The 19,599-nt window shown below is 40.8% G+C and overlaps 1 protein-coding gene across 7 annotated transcripts in view; it reads right to left on the bottom strand.

Annotated features, from left to right (window-relative positions):
• LOC120556937 (FERM domain-containing protein 4B-like) overlaps positions 1-19,599 on the bottom strand; it is a 54,346-nt gene that overhangs the window by 19,727 nt on the left and 15,020 nt on the right. For 2 of the 7 annotated variants that reach the window (XM_039796830.1, XM_039796831.1), the window contains exons 1-7: positions 12,679-12,965; positions 6,651-6,716; positions 6,238-6,332; positions 5,925-6,017; positions 5,519-5,603; positions 4,178-4,234; positions 3,746-3,768 (exon numbers count right to left, since the gene is read on the bottom strand). In XM_039796830.1, coding sequence (XP_039652764.1) covers positions 3,746-3,768; positions 4,178-4,234; positions 5,519-5,603; positions 5,925-6,017; positions 6,238-6,332; positions 6,651-6,716; positions 12,679-12,840 — 581 coding nt within the window. In that variant the 5' untranslated portion in view covers positions 12,841-12,965. Of the gene's footprint in view, positions 1-3,745; positions 3,769-4,177; positions 4,235-5,518; positions 5,604-5,924; positions 6,018-6,237; positions 6,333-6,650; positions 6,717-12,678; positions 12,969-19,599 lie in introns of those variants that run through there. The other 5 variants (XM_039796835.1, XM_039796833.1, XM_039796832.1 and 2 more) reach the window with 5 other exon arrangements.

The raw sequence follows: 19,599 nt of genomic DNA, 5'->3' as shown, positions 1-19,599 counted from the left end.
TCACAGTGTGGTTTGAATTTCTATGACAGCAATAATTCATGTCTGCTAACCTTTAGAAAAGGTGCAGTGTGAGGATATTGTTTTCATCATTCTTATCTATAAAGAGAAGTAGGCTACTGCTTGCCAAAACTAAAATGTGAGCTTTACTCATGTCTTGCCAGGCTTAAATTATAAAAGCACATGCAGGGCCTTTAAGTCATAGAGAGCATTTAAAGAGGCTTGGCAAGACATCTTTAAAAAAAAAAAATAATAAGAATCTAAGCCATTTCATGCAGGTTCTCAACAGTAATGCTGCACTCCAGAGTTTTTCTATGTACTGTAGACAAACTACTTTATACTGAGTCACCTTCACAGATCAGCCAATGGTAACACCATGACAGATGCAACATGTACAGATAGTCTCATCTACAAACTCTGCCAAAAATGTTAAAGCAGAGGCTTTGAGTAATAAACACAGAAACTGGCCATGGTATCTGTACAAATTGTGGTGTATGTCACTGTCAAGGTCTATGATAGTGAACTATGAGTCACTCCCAACATCATGTAGGAGGAAGTACTGGGTCTTCACTTTCTGCTGGACAAAAAAGGGCTCTGGCTTGGTGAGCCAGTCCACTGAAGACCTGAACAAAAGCCATTCACAAGCACTTGGCAACCTATCCCTCTCCCTCTCCCTGTGCTGAAGAGTATTGTACGAGCCCCAACGCTTTTACAAAACAGTCGGTGGCCTCTGAGACAGAACTCAAATGTGTAGGTCAGACCATACATGATACAAACCATTAGAACACCCTCAAGTATTGTACCAGCCATAGCAACAACCTCAACATAACAAATAAGTACTGGATAATTTCAGGCCAATGGCCATTTGACCTTGAACATCAATTTATGTCTTCCTCTTTAACGAGAAATGGAATTTAATAGCCGCTGACATGGTAGGACAGAACCATAATGATCCAGTTATGTGAACCAGCTTACTAAACAAAACCAAGAGTGAGCTGCTGCAAGGGCAGAGGCACTTGAATCACTCTTGTCTGTAGCTACCTATCCTAGGTTGAGTGGGTTTTGCTGCCACGGCACTTTGCTGTGTGTTTGATGGCATACATTTTATGGGGAGCTGGGGCCTGGTGTTGTCAGGGTGATCTACTCCACAGCCGCGCTGCCCTGTCAGCAATCTGGAATTCATTACCACGTCTGTTATCTCCCCGCAGCCTGCAGCGTGGAGGCAATTCCTACACCCGGTGCAGCCCAGCCCGGCGCAGCCTACCCAGCGTGGGGAGAGATAATACTCATGCGTCAGCTATTCCATGAGGCTGAGACGTGGTGGCTGTGGAGGGAGCACAATGAGAGAGCCTGTTGCTGTGAATGAACCACTAACTACAGGCTACACCTGCAAATAGAACTGAGGAGGACCAAAACTCTCTGGGTGTTATGTTAGTTCATGTGGGTAAACTTTGAACACAACTGACATTGTGTTAAAGTCCATTTCAAATTATAGCAGTTCATTTATAGTGGCATAGACAATGTCTGTAGCTCACTTTTGAAGTTGATTACAATTACAAGAAAAACTCCCTGCTCGGTTACTCCTAAACTGTTAGGCATAATTAAAGATGTCAATCAATTCAGTGATTTCCTAGGTTTTCCACAATCCCTTTCATCAACCTCCAGAGAGGAGTTGTAACTTGTTGCGTTCAGCATAGATTATACCTGCAGGTGGTGTGAATCAGTACAAAACGCAGTGCAATACTGACATAGTGAAGGGAATTCTGATACAAGTACAATGTGAAACCTGATGGTGCATTAATTCAATGCACAGCAGGGGGTTGGCCCACACCACAACAATAGCATTGAGTCCTCCTGACGCCAAGTTGCCTACCATAGGACAGTGGGTCTAGCTCATCCCTCTTAAGACAGCTGGCTGTAGGAGGAGGTCTCCCTAACTCCTCCACAGCTAATCTCACTGCTCCAGGGCTCTTTGCTGATACAGTGTAGAGAGGACACATTTATATTATATGCTTTATGAGTCGATTTACCAGGCCTGTTCTTTCGAAGACGTAAAGGACATTGCAGACAGAAATTAGAAATATTGCCACAGGACAGGGTGGGATGCATCACTACAATAATAGTGTCAGATGTTGGGGCCAGTGTTACATTTAAGTAAGAAAGGTTTGAGGAAACAGTATTGTGTGTTATTGGGTGTCTTATAACCCAACATTTAGAAACCATAAATCAGATTGAGAAAGTAGTATCTGTGCAAATTTAAAAAGAAAAAACAGCTTGATTTGGACACACTCCAATGCTTGCTGATTCTACCAGATTTGTTGGCAGGTTGTCTTTTATTGTGCTTTCAGAGTCAGAACAAAGTACAGCCCATCCCCACACCCACATGAGCTGAAAGTTCAGACTGCACACTACTTCAGGGTGAAGTTAAATCAAAACAATGAGTTATAAATCTGTACTAAAGCTGCCTGCAATTAATAATAATAATAATAATAATAAACATTTATCAGATCAATCATGCCTGTAAATAATGGGGCTGTTAATGAGCACAAGCAGATGCAGCCAAATTTTCTTTTTCTTTGCAAGAGAACAAAGGCATTGGTTTGACAAGGGGTCAAACTGCATTTTCAGCATTGCATGTAGCGCCATGCAAACCATACACGTGCAATTCCTTACAGAGCACAAATCTTTGTGTTCACATAATGGACTGAGAGGCCTTTAGAGGCAAAGCACTAGGAAAACACAGGTTGTGTGCTGCATCAACCTGCTCATTCACTCAATCAGACAGAGCAGTGTTGACTAATCACAGCCAATGCCCTTCAGTCCTATGGCTGTCAAAAAACAACAACACACCTTATCAACTCTTGAGGCAGGTCAAGCCTCTTGAGAGAACGGCACACTACGAAAACATTATCTCAACTAGTGAACAGATTGAGGTTTTGTACAGTCTCCTCCACCAGTGTCACCGAACGAATTGTGTACAGAATGTCCACGTAGTTGTACAAGTGTCACATAGGTTGTGTTTGTCAGGATATGTGACATGTATTCAGAGGTGATGCAATCACAACGTGTGAGAAAAGAACTGTCTTTGTAGGGCATTCTTTAAAGTGTAAACACAAGGCATCTGCCTTAACAGGCAACAGTGTGACAGAAGAACAAAAGTGTGTGATTCAAAGGCAACGTTTGGACCATGTGGATGTCAGCAAGCTGGCAGGGGTTCAGTTCAATATTACAACAAATCAAGGGAATTATTAACTGAGGGAAGTACAGCATGAGATAAAATCTGAGTTTTAAGTTGAACATTAACTGGCTGTACAGTCATTTGTACACTGAGCACTGACCAAACAACTTGACTTGAAGCAAGACCCTGTGTCCTTGTCACAGTACAGAAACAAACACTAAATTGTGCAGAGTTTGCATTCAACTGCACAAGTTCACTAAAAAGGTTTATGGATGTCCGTGTATACCAATACAGGAAATTATATTATATCTATTATATTATATCTACATGTTAGTAACGTTACATGTAAAGACAAAAACATAGCATCAGAACATACACTTAAACTGTTCATTTATACTACTTTTTCTTCCCAGCTAATTTATCCTGAATTGCTTAGTCAAAACCAAAACATGTTTTAAATGACAAGACAACTTGTTGTGACAAAAATCTAGTGGGTAACGTTAAGTTAACGTTAACACTTTTCTACATTTATCTCATTAAGTGGTTTTACGTGTTTGGATACGTTCTTACCTGGTGTATTCTCCTTTGGCCTCCTTAAAAAGGGAAAATAAAGCAGTTAGTAAAAGCATATAAGAAAATGCCACACTTAACTGTTAACGTTAACTAACGTTATGCTAATGTTAGCTAACGTTACCTGCCTAATCTGCAACAAAGGTAACGTGACTTCAACGTTACACGAAAAAACATCAATACATTTACACTCTAATAACTCAAGTTAACACTGCCTCGAAGCACACACGTTTAAGAGGCCAGTATTAATATTAATATTCATATTAATATTAAAGGTCCAGTGTCTTTAACAAAAGCTCCGGCCGAAGCATCCCCAACAGACAACTGTTTTCAAATGTTTTTTGCACCCGTGAGCGCTGTCTTCATTTAGCTTACTGTGGACATAGTGACAACATTTCAGTCTATTACAGCCTGCGACAAACTCTTTCTTACCTGCAATGCGAATGCGGCTAACTTGAAAACATTTTCACTCTCCACTTCGATGGTCTCCTGTAGTAAAATTGGTAAAATTAACGGGGTCTTTTTTACAAAAACATACACACAAAACTGCAGCCTGTCCGAAACACTTGACTTGAGAGAAAATCTTCCCGACCGTCCCGTACCTCGGTTCCACAGTTACCGACTGAACCACCGCCGCAGAGACAATACGGTGTTTTTAACTCTCCGTGAAGTGTGTTCACTACTGTTTTTGATCACCTGAGTTAGCATGACATTTTCTATTCACGAAAACACACACTGGCGCATAGAAAGGCTAGCTGAAGGTCCTGCCTGAAACTACAGCCCCCTCTGTAAAGTGGTATGGTCCGAAAGCAGGTTCAACAGTCTCCGTCTCCCATGGTGACCAGTCAGCTCTCCCCGCGAAAAAAACTGCACTGCAACGTTTGATTACATGCTGCATTCACTTGCTCCTCGTACGGGTTCAAAAAACAACTACCACTTGTCGGTATATTTTTATATTCCACCAAACTTTACGCACTTGACTGTAATACATTAATTTGAATACAGTTTATTTATAATTGTTCGACACGAATAGTATATTTTCAATTTGGCCTATGTTATCAAATTGTGTACAGGAATTACTTGGAATGACTGGTCCTACTACAACTCTCATGTGGATAAATATATTTAGCTTTTTGCACTCTATTTAGGCCTATAATGTTTTTGAAAGCTACACAATCAATTTTAAATCATTGCGTGCAAACCACAAAATCCAAACTCCAGTGTTTGAATGGAATGCTTAACAATTGCATTTAACAATAACGTATTGCTTGTATGACAGTGAATCAATAAGATTGCTCAAAGTTTCCAACAGCACTTGAAGGCAGCATCTGAATAACCGTTTGAGATCTCAGTAGCAGTGTGACATTACCCGGACATTACTGAGACATTTTCCTCTATAGCATTGCTATGAATCAAATATTGTAAATTGTATGTATGCACAACTTTTCAGTATAAAGAGGAAAGAGTATGAAGTCATGAAAATAAAGGACTTTAAGTTTTAGGAAATAATGGACAATCAAAAGTCGTGTGCAAGACATAACCCACCTGTATAAAGTCTATGTGTGCAATTTAGAACCCTCAGCTGATTGAAATATTTTTCTTATGAGTCTATGGTAAATTAAGAATGATGCAGATCAGTTGGATTAGACATCTTATCATAAGGAAATTCAACTATTGTGTTCAATGATCTGTAACTAAAGGGCATGCCAAATTTTATTATAAAAATAAATATATGAGACAAGTTTTTAGAGAATAAATACTTAAAACACTTACATTGAACACTAAAGATTTAGCATTCAGGAAGAACAGCTCCACTGTTGTGTTGTCTTTCAAAAAAGTGATCTTCTCAATATAAAACCTGTCAAGAGTTGTTTGGGTCAGGTTAACTTGAAGTAGATGTCAATGCATTTTGCCAGTGCCTCAGCATTATTTACAGACTTCATTGTGCGTTCAACATAGTTTAGCCAATAACACAGCAAGACTGTGTAAACTGTGCTCCATCACTGCCACCTGCTGGTCAGGACAAGCCTTGCTTGGAGGCCATGAAGCTCCCAATACACCAACAATCTTCATTTACTATTTACAACTCAGTCTAATATTTAAAACATTGAGATTGACAATTCTAATGAAGCACAGCAGTATTCTACGTTTGGCAAGCTTTTGCAGTGAGAGCACTCACCTCACCAGGAACTTGAGTTCCAAAGGCCCCAAAGTCTTGGAGAAGTCATGATCAAGGGCTTTACGATCCAGGTGGAGCCAGTTATTCTGGCCGCTGATCAGGGATGGAAGAACAAATCATGTGTTGGATTACTGCTCGTAATTTTTCTTTCTTCTTTTTTATTCTCTCTTAAAGCTTCTGTGACTAAGACTTCATTCTAAATCAACCAGTCCCTTAGATTAAAAGAACATCCCACACACAGCACACACACACACACACATTGCACTTTTTGTCTTAAAAATGCCTATTATATAGCCTACAGAAAGGTACTCACGTGTCATCTATGTAAGACAACCCAAAGTATTCTTTTTCCTTCAGGTTGAAATGTGAGGCCACCAAATCTAACAGCTCACGGGACAACAGCTTGGGCTGGAAAAGTTTCGATCAAAACACAAGAGTTCAGTTTAGATCATTTGCTAACTCAAACTTCATGTGTTAGACACCGTGAAACACAATATAAAACGACAGAAAGTGGAAAACAAGTGTACACTGGCAAATTTAACACACACAATCAATTTGACATAAAATAAAAGCAAAATAGGAGCCATGGAAAGTAAGATTAAGATGTCTTTACAATAGTTAAAGACACATCATTAAATCAGTTTCAAATTTGAGTACATCAACATAATATTGCAGGGTATGCAGCATAATATGTGTCTGAGGAGCCAAGCAGAAAGTGTCATCTACCTGAACCAGCAACTCCAGCTTCCTGCCATCAAGGAGGTGAACCTGACACAGACGGCCCTCTGTCATCTAGAGGAGGACAGATAACATGAGACATGACAATTCCTGCAAAACAACACAGCCACTTGCGAAAGCAAACTGTCTCCACCTCCACCTGTACCTCAACACTCAAAGCTGTGCTTCCACTATTTTACGCAGGGGATAAAAAAAAGGCTGCTTTTCTTTCTGGAGTCGAACAGTGACTCACCTCAATATCATGTTTGTCTTTGTTCTGAATGAATAGGTAAGAGGAGCCACCAGGCAACTGTCCATATGGGTCCCACGCTCCAAAACATCAAAGTCATTGCAAGATCATCTTTATTTGTAGGTATAGTGTACAAAAAGTATTCAAAAAAAGAAAAGGCGCAGTGATATTTCAGCCATAAATCAGCCCTTTATAGGTGCACCGTGAATTATAAACAAAGACTCTGAGTTTCTTTTGCCATTAAGGCTCCACACATGCTATTGTCTTTCCATCCACATATCCTTCCTCTGCAACAACACTGGTCTAATGAAATCACTGAAATGTCAACATCCCACGTTTTCCTCTGCCTATAAGAAACAAAACCGGAAGACAATGAAGTCCTGGTGCAGTTTAATTGAATTCCCGCAGTATTGTTTAAGATGAATGGCTTTAGGATTCATTCCATTGCAGTCAGCATAATTGCCTTTCAACGCAGGACAAGGTAGAACTATTATCGTGTGGTGATGAATATTAGTTAGGTCATGTTTCAGTGTGTTAAGCTGTTTCCAACATTCAGGCTCGTATTCTGATATTTAAATTCTTTGTACAAATTCTGATGCCATGGTGTTTATATTATCCGTTGGAGTGCTGTTGATGAAATGCAATCTCAATACTAATTAATTCACAATAGTTGGAAACCCACTTTACCCACCTTTATATTTGCAGGAGTTGTTCACTTATATTAATTTCAGTACGAAAGCATTGTTAGGAATAGTTCATACTCTTATTTACTTTCTTAGCAAGAGGCAGATGAGAAGATTGATACCACTCTAAAGCTACCACAAACTATCAAACTGACTTAAAGTTTGCTAACTGTAGCCACCTTAAACTACTGGTCAAACTCGGTGGAAGGGTGTAGCATGGGCCAAGGAAGAACCCATTACATTTAGGAGCGGATCCAAATCATTGAGTGAATACACAAATTAGTTTTCACTTCCGTTAACATTGTGAGATGGGGCGTTTGTGCTGCATTCATGTGGTGTCATAATAATCGGAAAAATTAGTTCCCAACTGGGAGAATTCACACTGCATTAACATTGTGAGATAGGGCATGCCTTGGCAGAGGTCTGCGCTCTCCGACTGTCCTTCTAGTTGCTTATGAATTACATTTTTCATTTGTGTTATTTATTCTCTCAACAGTTTGAGGTACTTACATCTTATTGTTAAATCTTAATCTTAATGTTTAATACCACATCACTGGTTATGGTCCATCAACTCACCACATGGATAAAGGCAAGGTCTGGTTGACCAGGTCTAATAGAATAAATTAAACATAATTAAAGCCACTCTAGGAATTTTAAAATTCCTGACGTTGGCACCCTCCAGTGGCAGTATAAAAAAGAAGACAGTGGCAGCCAGCAGTGCATGCCAGTACCCTTGAGTGGGCTAAAAGCACCAATTTCCACCAGTTTTTAAGTAACAAATACTTATTCCATCAGAATATTTGGAAAGATGCATTATGATCATATTAAAATTCTACACATAGCAGCTTTAATGTGTTAAAAAATATGCTTTTTATAGGTTGGGAGATTAGTACAGAGTGAGAAAAAGGGTCTTGCCTATGCTATAAAAAAGATGCAATCCTATTCCATCATTCTGTGAATGTTAAAGCAGCAGCAGCCTAACTGTTTGATATCAGTGACACTTAGAAGAACCTAAATGACTTGCGTCCCTGTTGAGTGGATGCTGTTTGCTGCCAAGGAATGTGTCCAGGATTCTTTTTTTTGTGTGCGACTTCTGTAAAAAAAAAAAACTAAAAAAAAAAACATGTGGCATCCAACTGCTTGGCTTCTGTGTTGGAAAGTAAGGGTCATGTTATCGTCCAGCGTGACCGCAGGGTGGGAAGACGCCTTCTGGTGTCTTAAACTTCACTCTACTAGGACATATTGTTCTCTGCACCACAACAGATCTGTCATTTCACTTTCATACTGCACAAGCTATTTCTTTCCACTTTGTTGTTTTTCAACGCCCTAAACCTCAGTGAGATTTACGGTTCTGGGAGTATAGCTAAACATCTCAACAAAGGGTTTCATTCGCAGTCATGGTAACTTGCTAATATGTTAACTTTTGCCCTGAAGTCCCATATTTCAACACCATGCCCACTGCACCTACTGTCTACACAGCAGGACTGTTAAGCTCCATATCTCAGTGGTCCAGAAGAGGAAAGAATCTTTCCAGAGCCATTCTACGGAGAGCCCGTTCACTCCATTGTACCGTATTTGTCGAAAGTTGAATGAAGGTCGAAAGTTGAATGAACGAGTACTTATATCCTTTCGATTTCTTACAGGTTGAGACGTTGTTGCCCATAACACGCTAGCATTTTGCCAATGAATGCTGATTGGTCAGTGAAGGACTGATTATGACCTGTTCAGGTTAGGGTGAAGCAGCCACGGACGTCATTAGGCCTATTTTAGGGATGCTGAAGCTACCCTAAAATGTCCCTAAGCCCCCCTAAATAATAAGAACAACAATAATAATTAGATTTTTTTTTTTTACAGTGCACCCTGTATCACTAACTACGGTGAATCAATCTTCCTTCACCATTTATCTGTGTGTGTCGGTGTGTAGTGTGTCAAATTTAATTCTATTTTACAACTGTCAGCTGGTCAAAATGGCAGTGTTAGAGGCTCAACGAATGCCCACGGGCACGGTAACGGTATGTGGACGAGCGAGGTAGAGAGTTAGCTACTGAAGAGAGCCAAGCGGCATTAAAACAAAGCAGAGAATCAAAGATTCAGCTGTATCAAGCATCTCAATATCACTAAGCTTATCCCCATTCATATTTAGACGCAACAAATGATATATATCCCGCTACAAAATAGCTGAAAAGTTGGAAGTTAGACAGAAGTACAAAAAGTTGTTGTGCTATCAAGATAATGCACCGCGAACTGGCAGCTTGTCAGTTGTTTTTAATGACCTGCTTACCTTTACCTACGTTTTCTTGAGGTAAAGGAAAGGGGATATTTTGGTTTACTATGGAAAACAATTATATGCCAATGAAAATGAGAAAATAATGAGATAATGTAGGCTATCTCTATAGTATTCTAAAACAATATCAGTCAGCATAGAATGTTGTTGTCAGCGAAAACTAAATGTCAAAGAAGATATGTTTATTTATATTAGGACAATGCACATTAATCAACACTTCTGTAAATGCGCCAGTGTTAGCCAGTCGGCTAATTTTCAACTGTAGTCCTAGTTGCATGCATGTCTTTATGGTGGGAAGAAACCGGAGCACCCGGAGGAAACCCACGCAAGCACGGGGAGAACATGCAAACTCCACACAGAAAGGCCTGGGACGACCTGGGATCGAGCCCAGAACCTTCTTGCTGTGAGGCAGAAGTGCTAACCACTGAGCCACCGAGCCACATAGAGCCACAAAGGGTCCCTGCTAATGCTATTGTACCGTTGTATCCTTCAATTCATTGAGCAGATGCATATTGGAAGATATTTTAGCAGAGAGAGAGAAGAGAGAAGCAGGAGATTGGCAGGGCAGTTGATTCTGAGGGAGCCAGCGTGATTGGGGTCAGTAGTGGTCTACAGGTCTAAGGCAATGTGGGGTGTTTTGTTGTCTTCTAACAATAAGCATTTGTTGGCAGGTCTAGGCACTAAGGCATAGCCTAAACTAAATTATTTCATTATATTTATTACATATGCTAGCTATATTCTGACCAACTTAACTTTCTGCATTCATTGGCTGTGATAAATTAAATAAATACGTAGATGTTGCCTAAATGTAGGCCTTAAAATTCTGGTTCTTGGGTTGTACTGTATGCAAGCCCACCTACACAGCTAAATGACACTCTGATTGAACCAATCCACAGTGCAGTTACAGTAATTAGTGTCATTAACTAGCATTCTTTGGACAACTTATCTTATAGAGAGAGGAATTAGATATAGTATGCTATTACTTTATCACACATTTACATGAGCAGACAGATAGCATTTAAGTAGAAGAACTCATCAGGAACAAAGTCTGGCCTAAGTACATCCCCCATGCAGCTTTGATGTGTCTAAAAGCTAACATTACAGTCACTTTTGTTGAACAGAGTAGAAATGGAAGAGGAGGATAGGTCTGTCACTTTTTACTTGTTAACATCTTGGTTTCTTGACTGGGTGTTGACATAAGTGTAGCTCTAATACAGTAACAAAAGATGTGCATGCAAATGCAAGTTACAAATACCCTGGGGGCTAAGCACCCCCTGTCTTTAAATCCTAGTGACTGGTTGCAGCGCTGCCTTGAAGTAGACGGTGGGGGCTTAAAACACCATCAAGCTGAAAAACCACACCTTTATTTGATTTGTCTTGATAGGGAAAATAATTGTGGCAGTTACAGTATTAGATGTGTTCCATAGTTTACTCTGGGATTAATCACTAAAGTAACCCCTTCATGAGTTGTTGTAGCTGTCCAGGGCACACTCCTTGCCCATCTATCAATGCTGCATTGTTGCAGGGCAGTGACATCAAAACATAAATGGACAAAGGCCTTTAGTTAACAGTCTGATTTCAAGCTCACAGCCAGCCATTGAATATTAGATTCATCTTCAAAATATGTGCATTTTACTCCAAATCCAAGCCTTTTGTCCTTAAAGCTCGACCACGTTTCAAAGAATTCCTAAAACATTAAATGAATCCTTAAAACACTCAATATGAGGATTTTGTGTGTCCTTTGATATGGATCTAATATTCACAATTGCATTAACAAAGTAGCACTGGCAAAGCTGCTACGTTTCAAAGACAATTTCCACATTTTAATTTTTTTTCAAAGTCTGACAGAGATGGCTGCCCTCAGTCCCGCTGAAGTGAGGGCCTGAGGGCCTTAGCTTCAGAGCAAGGTCCCAGATGATAAAAAGAAAAGGTCACAACTGTGACAGGGAGGTCAGCCCCCCCTAAGCTCTGTCATTACGGGCCCCGATGGTGTTCTCTTCACATGACCTCCAGCCACGCTGACCTGATCAGGCTGAGCTGGGCTCTCGCTGCATTTTATACTACTTTATCCTTCTACTCTGCTACATTTTTGAAGGACATGTTGTACTTTCTACTCCACTACATTTATTCAGGAGCTACAGTTACAACTTACTTTTTACATTAGGATTTTACTACTTCCACTGATCTGAATATTGCATTTTGTTTTTATTTGTCACCTTACCTTTATGTATTAGTAACTATAAAACAGTCCCAAGTGCCATCGTAAACAATTTACATTTTCACATGGCAGTACGCTGGGGAAAAGCAAATAAGAAAATAATGAACACTTTCAAGTTTACAAAAGGGCATTCAAGTAGTATTTGTTAACCACACAGACGGTGTTTAGGTGTTTCGGCAACAATGCATTTCAAAGACAACTTTGAAAGCTCTCCTCATCAGCCAGTTCAAACGGCTGGTCATGCTGCTTTCTAATGACTGCCATATGTGCTGACGGAGAGACCCTTGTTAAAAAACAGGCTTTGTGACTCAACAAGAGGCAGCCTGTGCTTCTTCACATTTAAACAAATAAACACATGCATACACTAATAAGCCAGATGAGGAAAAAGTACTGACTCACATCACTTTGAGGAAAGTTAAGGGAGATTATAGGTAATCGGAGCCATACAAATGAAATGGGTATAGTCAAAGAACTCCATCAGGCACAATAATTAATCCCATATGCTGCCAATAAAGCAATCAATAAAACCTGCTTTATTTAAACTTCTTTCTTTAAAAATTTTTTTTTTATTTATGCTGCCATTGCTCAAGGAGCTGTCATACCTGGTAGCACTTTCCAATCCTGAACCAGGCTTCTAGGAAGCGTCTGCATGGCATCAGCCCACGATTGTACCACCTCCTCAGGGTCTGATGCGCCAGACTCCAGACGAGCTGGCTGCCCGATGCCACAAGGTCTTCCATCCCATTTATGATGCGCACAGCCATGGTTAGCTGCCTTTTCTCCCTGATGGGCAGCTTCTGCCTCTACTGATGACACTTCACAGTGTCAGAACCAGGAGAAAAAGACGATCTGCAGCACACTTTGTTTTGCTTCAGAGCAACAAGCTGAAAGGAGCATCTACACTCTAGCACACACACAGTCTACTATGTCTCCCCAGCTGATGTAATGTCAGTGAGAGTCGGCGCTCTGGAGAGGCTGGAGCAGACCAGCGTGCCTCCGGCTTGGTCCTGGGCCCCGGTCCAAAACACTGCCTCATAGAATGCAGGGGAGGGCAGGACAGAACCATGAGGCCCCTGCTGCAGAGGCTCCGTCTCCCCTCCACATAAACACTTGTATACAAACACAACGTACACAGAAACCAACTCCAGCTGGCCACTCAACCTCTAAAGCCATAAACACTTTCTTTTGTAACTCACAGTAACATAATGGTGAAAATGGTTTGTTTTGTCTGCGATTTTTCTCTTCTGTGAAATAAAGATCACAAAATGAAGTTGCATCGCAATATGCTCTTTCAGTTTTGCTCAGCTAAGGCCTATGACTTCATCTTTTATTTTATTGTTTAATTGTAGCATGCATTTCAAATTCATTGTCTGAGAATGGGTGTGGGAATGGTCTCTCACTTTGTCTGGGATGTGGGAGCAATTTCCTGAGGAGACCAGACATCTCCACCCATTATATTCTGCAGGAAAAAAAATATGTGGTCCTGTTTTGGAACAGCAATTTTGCGCCGTCAGTTCTACAATCCTGGTATAACTGACTGCGCAAAAATAAAAGGTGAAACTGAAGGGAAAAACATTTACAAAGGCTTTGATGTAAGAATGTAGACTCACAAGTCTTCCTCTGTACAGCTGCAATTAATAAGCAAATGTTGCACACAAGCCCTACGCTTCACTCAGATAAACAAGTCAGAAAAAGGCAATGCTGAAAAAAAGAAAGAGATGGGATCGCTCTCAACTGAAACAATATCCTGCGGTTTATTTATGACCACAATTTCTAAGAACGTTGAAGTATCAACAGTCAAAATGGCACTGTTTTTAAATCATAATTCCTGAAAACATGGCCATGAAAGTAAATGAGTTATGTTTTATTGTTTATTATTGAGGAGGCAGTAGAGCTGTTCAGACACTGGCAAACAGTTAGTCAGTTCCCAGTTACAGAACTTTCCATATGTGCTCAGTCACCCAAACAAATAATAAACAAAAGCTTAGCGCCCGTCACGATCAGTCATGCATCTAATTGCTTCATTGCATGCAGTAATGCATGGAACTGTAAATCCGCTCCGAAGCACACATGTTGAAAATGAGCATATCAATTACCACGCCTATGCAGGCAGGCAGCTGTGACATTGGACTTTTATGAAAAAAAAAAATGGGATTATGTGCAATTCTCAAATTCACGAGGGTACAATCGCCTCCACGTACTGTGCTGTAATCTAGATATAGTTCAGGATTTTATAAGCTTTTGGGCTTTCTTGCCAAGAGTTGGATGATGAGATCGATGCCTCCCTCACGTTTGTACACGGGAATATGAAGCCAGAGACAGTTAGTTTAGTTTAGCATAAGGACTGAGAACAGATGGAAACACCCTGGTTCTGTCCAAAGGTAAAACATCCACATACCAGTACCTCTAAAGCCTAGTTAACATTATATATCATGTTTAGTAAGGGTCTCCTTGGAGTCTTGTCGTCACAGGGAGGTTGCCAGGCAACGAGACGAAGCTCCAGGAAGTAACTGCGCTCGGCAAAGAAATAGTGCCGCAAACAACCTCTTGTTCTCTCACACTACACTTATTAATCGGCCTTTCTGCGCGGCCAGAACGTGCAACTTTAATGCTCCCACTGTACAGATCAATTGACGGGCCATGATGTGGAGCTCACGCTGAGTAAACACAGAAACCCCAGTCGGTTTGACCAATGACAGAACCAATAAAGTTATTTCAAACAAGACAACCGCGTCCTCAACAATGTTGACAAAAAGGGAGAAAGGTAGCATTACTTTGTGCAATTCTGCAATGAACGGAGAGTAAAAGAAAAACATATAATGCAGCAGACAGTATGGTGTCTGTTCTGCAGTAAAGTTAAAGGTGCAGTAGGTGAGACTTATAAAACTAACTTTCTGTCATATTAGCTGAAACTGACCCTATGTTCGAGTAGAACTACATGAAGCAGGTAACATAAAAAAAAAAATAATCCGGCTCCTCTGGCTCCACCTACAGCCTGTAGTGTGATTTGCAAAAATCCACCGCTCCCTGTTCACATGCACCAATCAGGGCCAGGAGGGGTGTCTAACTGTGTGTCTGCTCATGCACACGCATTCATTCTACCTTGTGGGAGGAGGGGCTTAGGAGACCGTTTGGGCTTTAGCGGAAAGGGGGGGAGGGACTGAGAAGTTGGCGTTGTTCACATTTTTTGGCTAAGTCCTGGATCTTCGCAATCCTACCTAGAGCACCTGTAAGTTTTATACCACAGCCATCTCATAGTCTCAACAGTCTTTTGACAGTAGCCATGTCCCAAGCTGTCTGTGATTGGCAGTGAATGACATACTCTTTATCTTAAATACAAGCTTCTTAACATATACAGGAGTCTGTTTGGAAGAAATTCAAATAAAAATAGGAATAATAATGTACAGAGTTAAACCTTGGCTTCTAACGACAGCATGAGGCTGCTGCTCAGAGCTCCAAGAAGCTCCAGCGCAAGTCATATGTTTGTCAGCGTCGGGGTACCTACCTGCTCTGCTGTTTTCCGTAACCTGATGTATAGATTTATGTGTAGGGGTATCTGAGTCAGAAAATAACTTGATTACTGTTTTGGCTAACCCTGTACGCAGTTCTGTCAGATTTACTTCCAGACTGTGGAACCATATGTCAGACACTGAACATTGTGGAAGGTTTTGTATTTTTGTATTTTATGTTATACTCTGTGTGTTTTTTTATTGTGATATGGATCCCCCTGGGTCTGAAATAAAGTTTTATATATAAACCGGAAATAATACTGTCACAGCAAATTGTTGTTGTTGTTACTGTACCATCCTAGGGAAACATCCTTTGGAGTGTAAAAAGTGTCCTAACAGGATTTAAATTAAATACTATTGATGTGTAATCCACCACTGCAAGCACTGGATGGATCTATTTCTGGAGAGCAGGATTCATCACCAGAGACCCATGTGGAAGGTATAGATTCACCATAACCAGCTAACCATGATAAACACGGACAGATGTGCGAAGCCACAGATGTGCCTGAAGCGACAGTGGGTGAGACAGCCAAACATATGGCGGGCACAAGCCGCTGTTGATCATACATATGATCGCCACGTGTTCTGGTCCACATAACGTTAATAAATACAGTGTTTCTGATGCATCTGGCAGCACAGTATTTCTGAGTTGAGCTCACATGCAGTCATGAAAAGAAATGCTTTAAATATCTGCCAACATTCCACTTGTACGATCACTTTAATGGAATCAAGAAAAGTTTCATTTAGACACATGCAACTACCATTCAATTAAAATTAAAAACTATAAGGCTACAAAATACATTAAATGAGTTAAATATAGTATTCGCAGTGTAGTGAAATAAACAAAAATACAAAGAATGGTTATATTTCAATGTAAGGGCATGCAGGCATTGTTCCTAGAGCCACGCACATTTTTTTATGAACACACACACACAGACACACACACACACACAAACACACACTTATGCCAAATGCCTGCAGGTGGCAGATAATCCCAGTTGATTTCCATGCTCTATGGGGTCCGATGGGGTGAAAATGTAGGAAGAGGCAACGACCTCAGGTAGAATCAATCTGTCTCAGACAGGGCATCCCAGGGGAAAGTGGGAATTAACTGTCTGTGCTAACTCTGAGAGACGCACAATAAGCAGTCTATCTGATCCTCAAGTTGTCTGTTGATAAGTGACCACGTCTCAGTACTGTCTTTAGCACATTTTACTAATAATATATACGCATCATTATATATATTTATATCATTACATATCACATATAACTTATAATTAAATCCTCATTAACTGATTTTTTGGCCACATGGGGGCAGTGCAAGAACTGATTCAATATCACCCTATAGTTCATGGTGGATGTGTTTGTTTCTTTGTTTGTTAATTAAGTTCCCCATTAGCTTCTGTCGGTCTTAAACAGAAGCTACTTTTCCTGGGGTCTCTATTATTACATAAGAATATTACATAAGCTGGAATACATACTGTACACATCCATAACATTCATACTCACAAAACATCAAAAGATTATGAAAGTGTTAGTTGCCTATTACTCATCCAAAAGACACGAAGCAACAGACAAATTAGCATTAATTTGGAGTCGTGTTTCTGTCCATAAGGGAAATGTAAGTCCAATATTTACTTTCCTTTTAGCTCTGGTTTGGTCTCTCTACCAACTCTTGGAGGAAATACTGTATCTGGGTCTTTAGTCTTCACTGTGTTCACTAGCCAGTCGCTAACTTTGGCTGTCTGTCCCTTGAGCCAGCTTCATCCTGATTTCTTTCTCTTTTTAAATAAATTAATACAAGACATGAGCCTATAATGTATTTGTTAGTTCAAGGCTGGATCACTGTAATGCACTTTATGTTGGCCACAATCAAAATTCCCTTTCCCGCCTTCAACTTGTGCAAAATGCTGCTGCTCGCTTTTAAATGAATACCTCCAGGCGTGCACACATTGCCCCCGTTCTTTTTAGAATCGATTTTAAGATTTTAGTGTTTGTTTTCAAGGCCATTATAACCTGGCACTGACGGACCTGGCCAAGATTTTAACCGTTCGTGAAAACAACAGGTCATAGGTCATCCAATCAACTAGTTCCCAAGGTCCCAAGGTGGAGGTACAAACTGTAGAGTGATCGCGCTTTTTCAGTTGCTGCCCCGAGACTTTGAACCAAATTACCTCCTGACAGCCGCACCATAACAGACTTAGCTCGTTTTAAATCCAACCTCAAAACGTATTCACTTAGAATGGCTTTTAATAGATATTAGCGTTACTTTCTTCCTGCTTTGATGTATTCTTTTTCTAAATTGACTGTATGTTTAATTCCTTTCTGATTTTACTCTACGTTCTGTTTTATTGTTGTTACTTCATGTGAAGCACTTTGGATACCTGCTGGTTGCTGTAAAGCGCTATATAAATAATCGTTGTTGAAAATATGAATGAGATGTGTCAGCAACTTTGGGGGTAAAGTGCTCTTCTGAGTAATTTGCTTTTCACAGGCAGTGTCCATTGCCTGTGTAACTCAGGATACATGGCTGCTGTCTCCCACCTCTCCCTGTCTCCAGCCTGGCACCACGGCTGTAAACACCATGATCTCACACCACAGTCCGTCACCCCCTCTGAAGTCACTCTAGTGTCACTCCATTTCTCTACACAAGTCATGTGCTGCACACAAGACTGTGCTCCCTTAAAGGCTCATTCTTTTCAAGCTGTTGTTATACTCCCTCCCCAAGTCAGGCAGAGTACAATCAATTGTTGTGGAAGTGCAGCAGTGGCTGACACACTTAGTGTTCACGCAGCAATGCCCCTTTATAGCCAGCAGATGGGGAAATCGAGTGTCTCACCCAACCCTCAGGGACTAAAAGGGGAAATACATTTAGTGCTGGAAATTGTTTGGTAAATTATGCTGTCTGGAGGGGTTTCCTATTATCTTTATGCCAATGTCATGCCCTTTCTCCTAATATAAGGGCCTCACTTTGCTTGTGATGCCTGCATGGATTGAACGTTTAATAAGAATACAGACAGGCAGGCTGTTACAATTTAGCCCCACTGCTTTCTTCAGTCCCAGAAGATCAGTATTAATAGGCCTGAATCTGTTGAGAATACAAGGCAGGCCATGACAGGGGCAGCCGCGCTGCCAAGATCATCACAGTTCCCTGTCCCTGGGCTCATTACAACATGGGATGGCAATTACCATGTACAGTAAGTGGTAGATTAATTGTCTAAAAGGGGAAGGCCTCCAAGTGATCGTAACAGAGCCTGAGCAGGGCAGTGAAACAGCTGTCATCCACACGGGCCTACAGCTGACGAGCTATGCCACATACTGAGACTGCAGCTGACACGCTGAATAGAAAAGATTCTTTGCAGTATGCCTGACACACTCCTTAACACACACATGCAGGATTGTTGTAAGTCATAATGTGCTTGCCTTAAAGGACCCTGCCTGCTCGCTTGTCAAACTTCCGGACTGTCACTTGTAGTTAGAAATGGAGCAGGTGGACACAGCTGTCAGAAATCATGAAACTCGACAGGAGGATGATTCGTAGTCATACATCATAGATGGATAGATTAAGGGCATAAAACATGAAACAGGGTCATCTCTGGTCATGTATAGAGCATGTCCCACCTAATGGGCTTTGCTACTGCGAGACTCATGCATGAGTATCCACAAAATAAAATATCATGGCTGGTCTGTTTTTTATATTGCCTATTCTCTCCGGGACACATGCTTTGACAGCATTAAATCAACACAAAAGGAACTACAAATTTAAAAAATGTGTCTACCCTGAGGTCTTCCGATTTTTTGACAACCGTACCAGTAAGTGAGAGATTGCCATTATGCGTCTTGACAGAAATTGTCACTGCATCTGTTTAAAAAAAACCACAAGACATCTTAATTGCAGCCAATTAACACTATGTGATAAAGCTCCATTTGGTCACAAAAAACGGCGAGACAGAAAAGCTTTTTGTGTGTTTAGGCAGTACAGTCAAGTCTGGCTTTGTGTGGCCAAGCAGGGGG

This window comes from Perca fluviatilis, chromosome 4, assembly GCF_010015445.1.
Source record: "Perca fluviatilis chromosome 4, GENO_Pfluv_1.0, whole genome shotgun sequence".
In the NCBI taxonomy this organism is placed as follows: Eukaryota; Metazoa; Chordata; class Actinopteri; order Perciformes; family Percidae; genus Perca; species Perca fluviatilis.
Note: the sequence above shows the minus strand (reverse complement) of the source record. Positions and strands in the feature narration are given on the sequence as shown.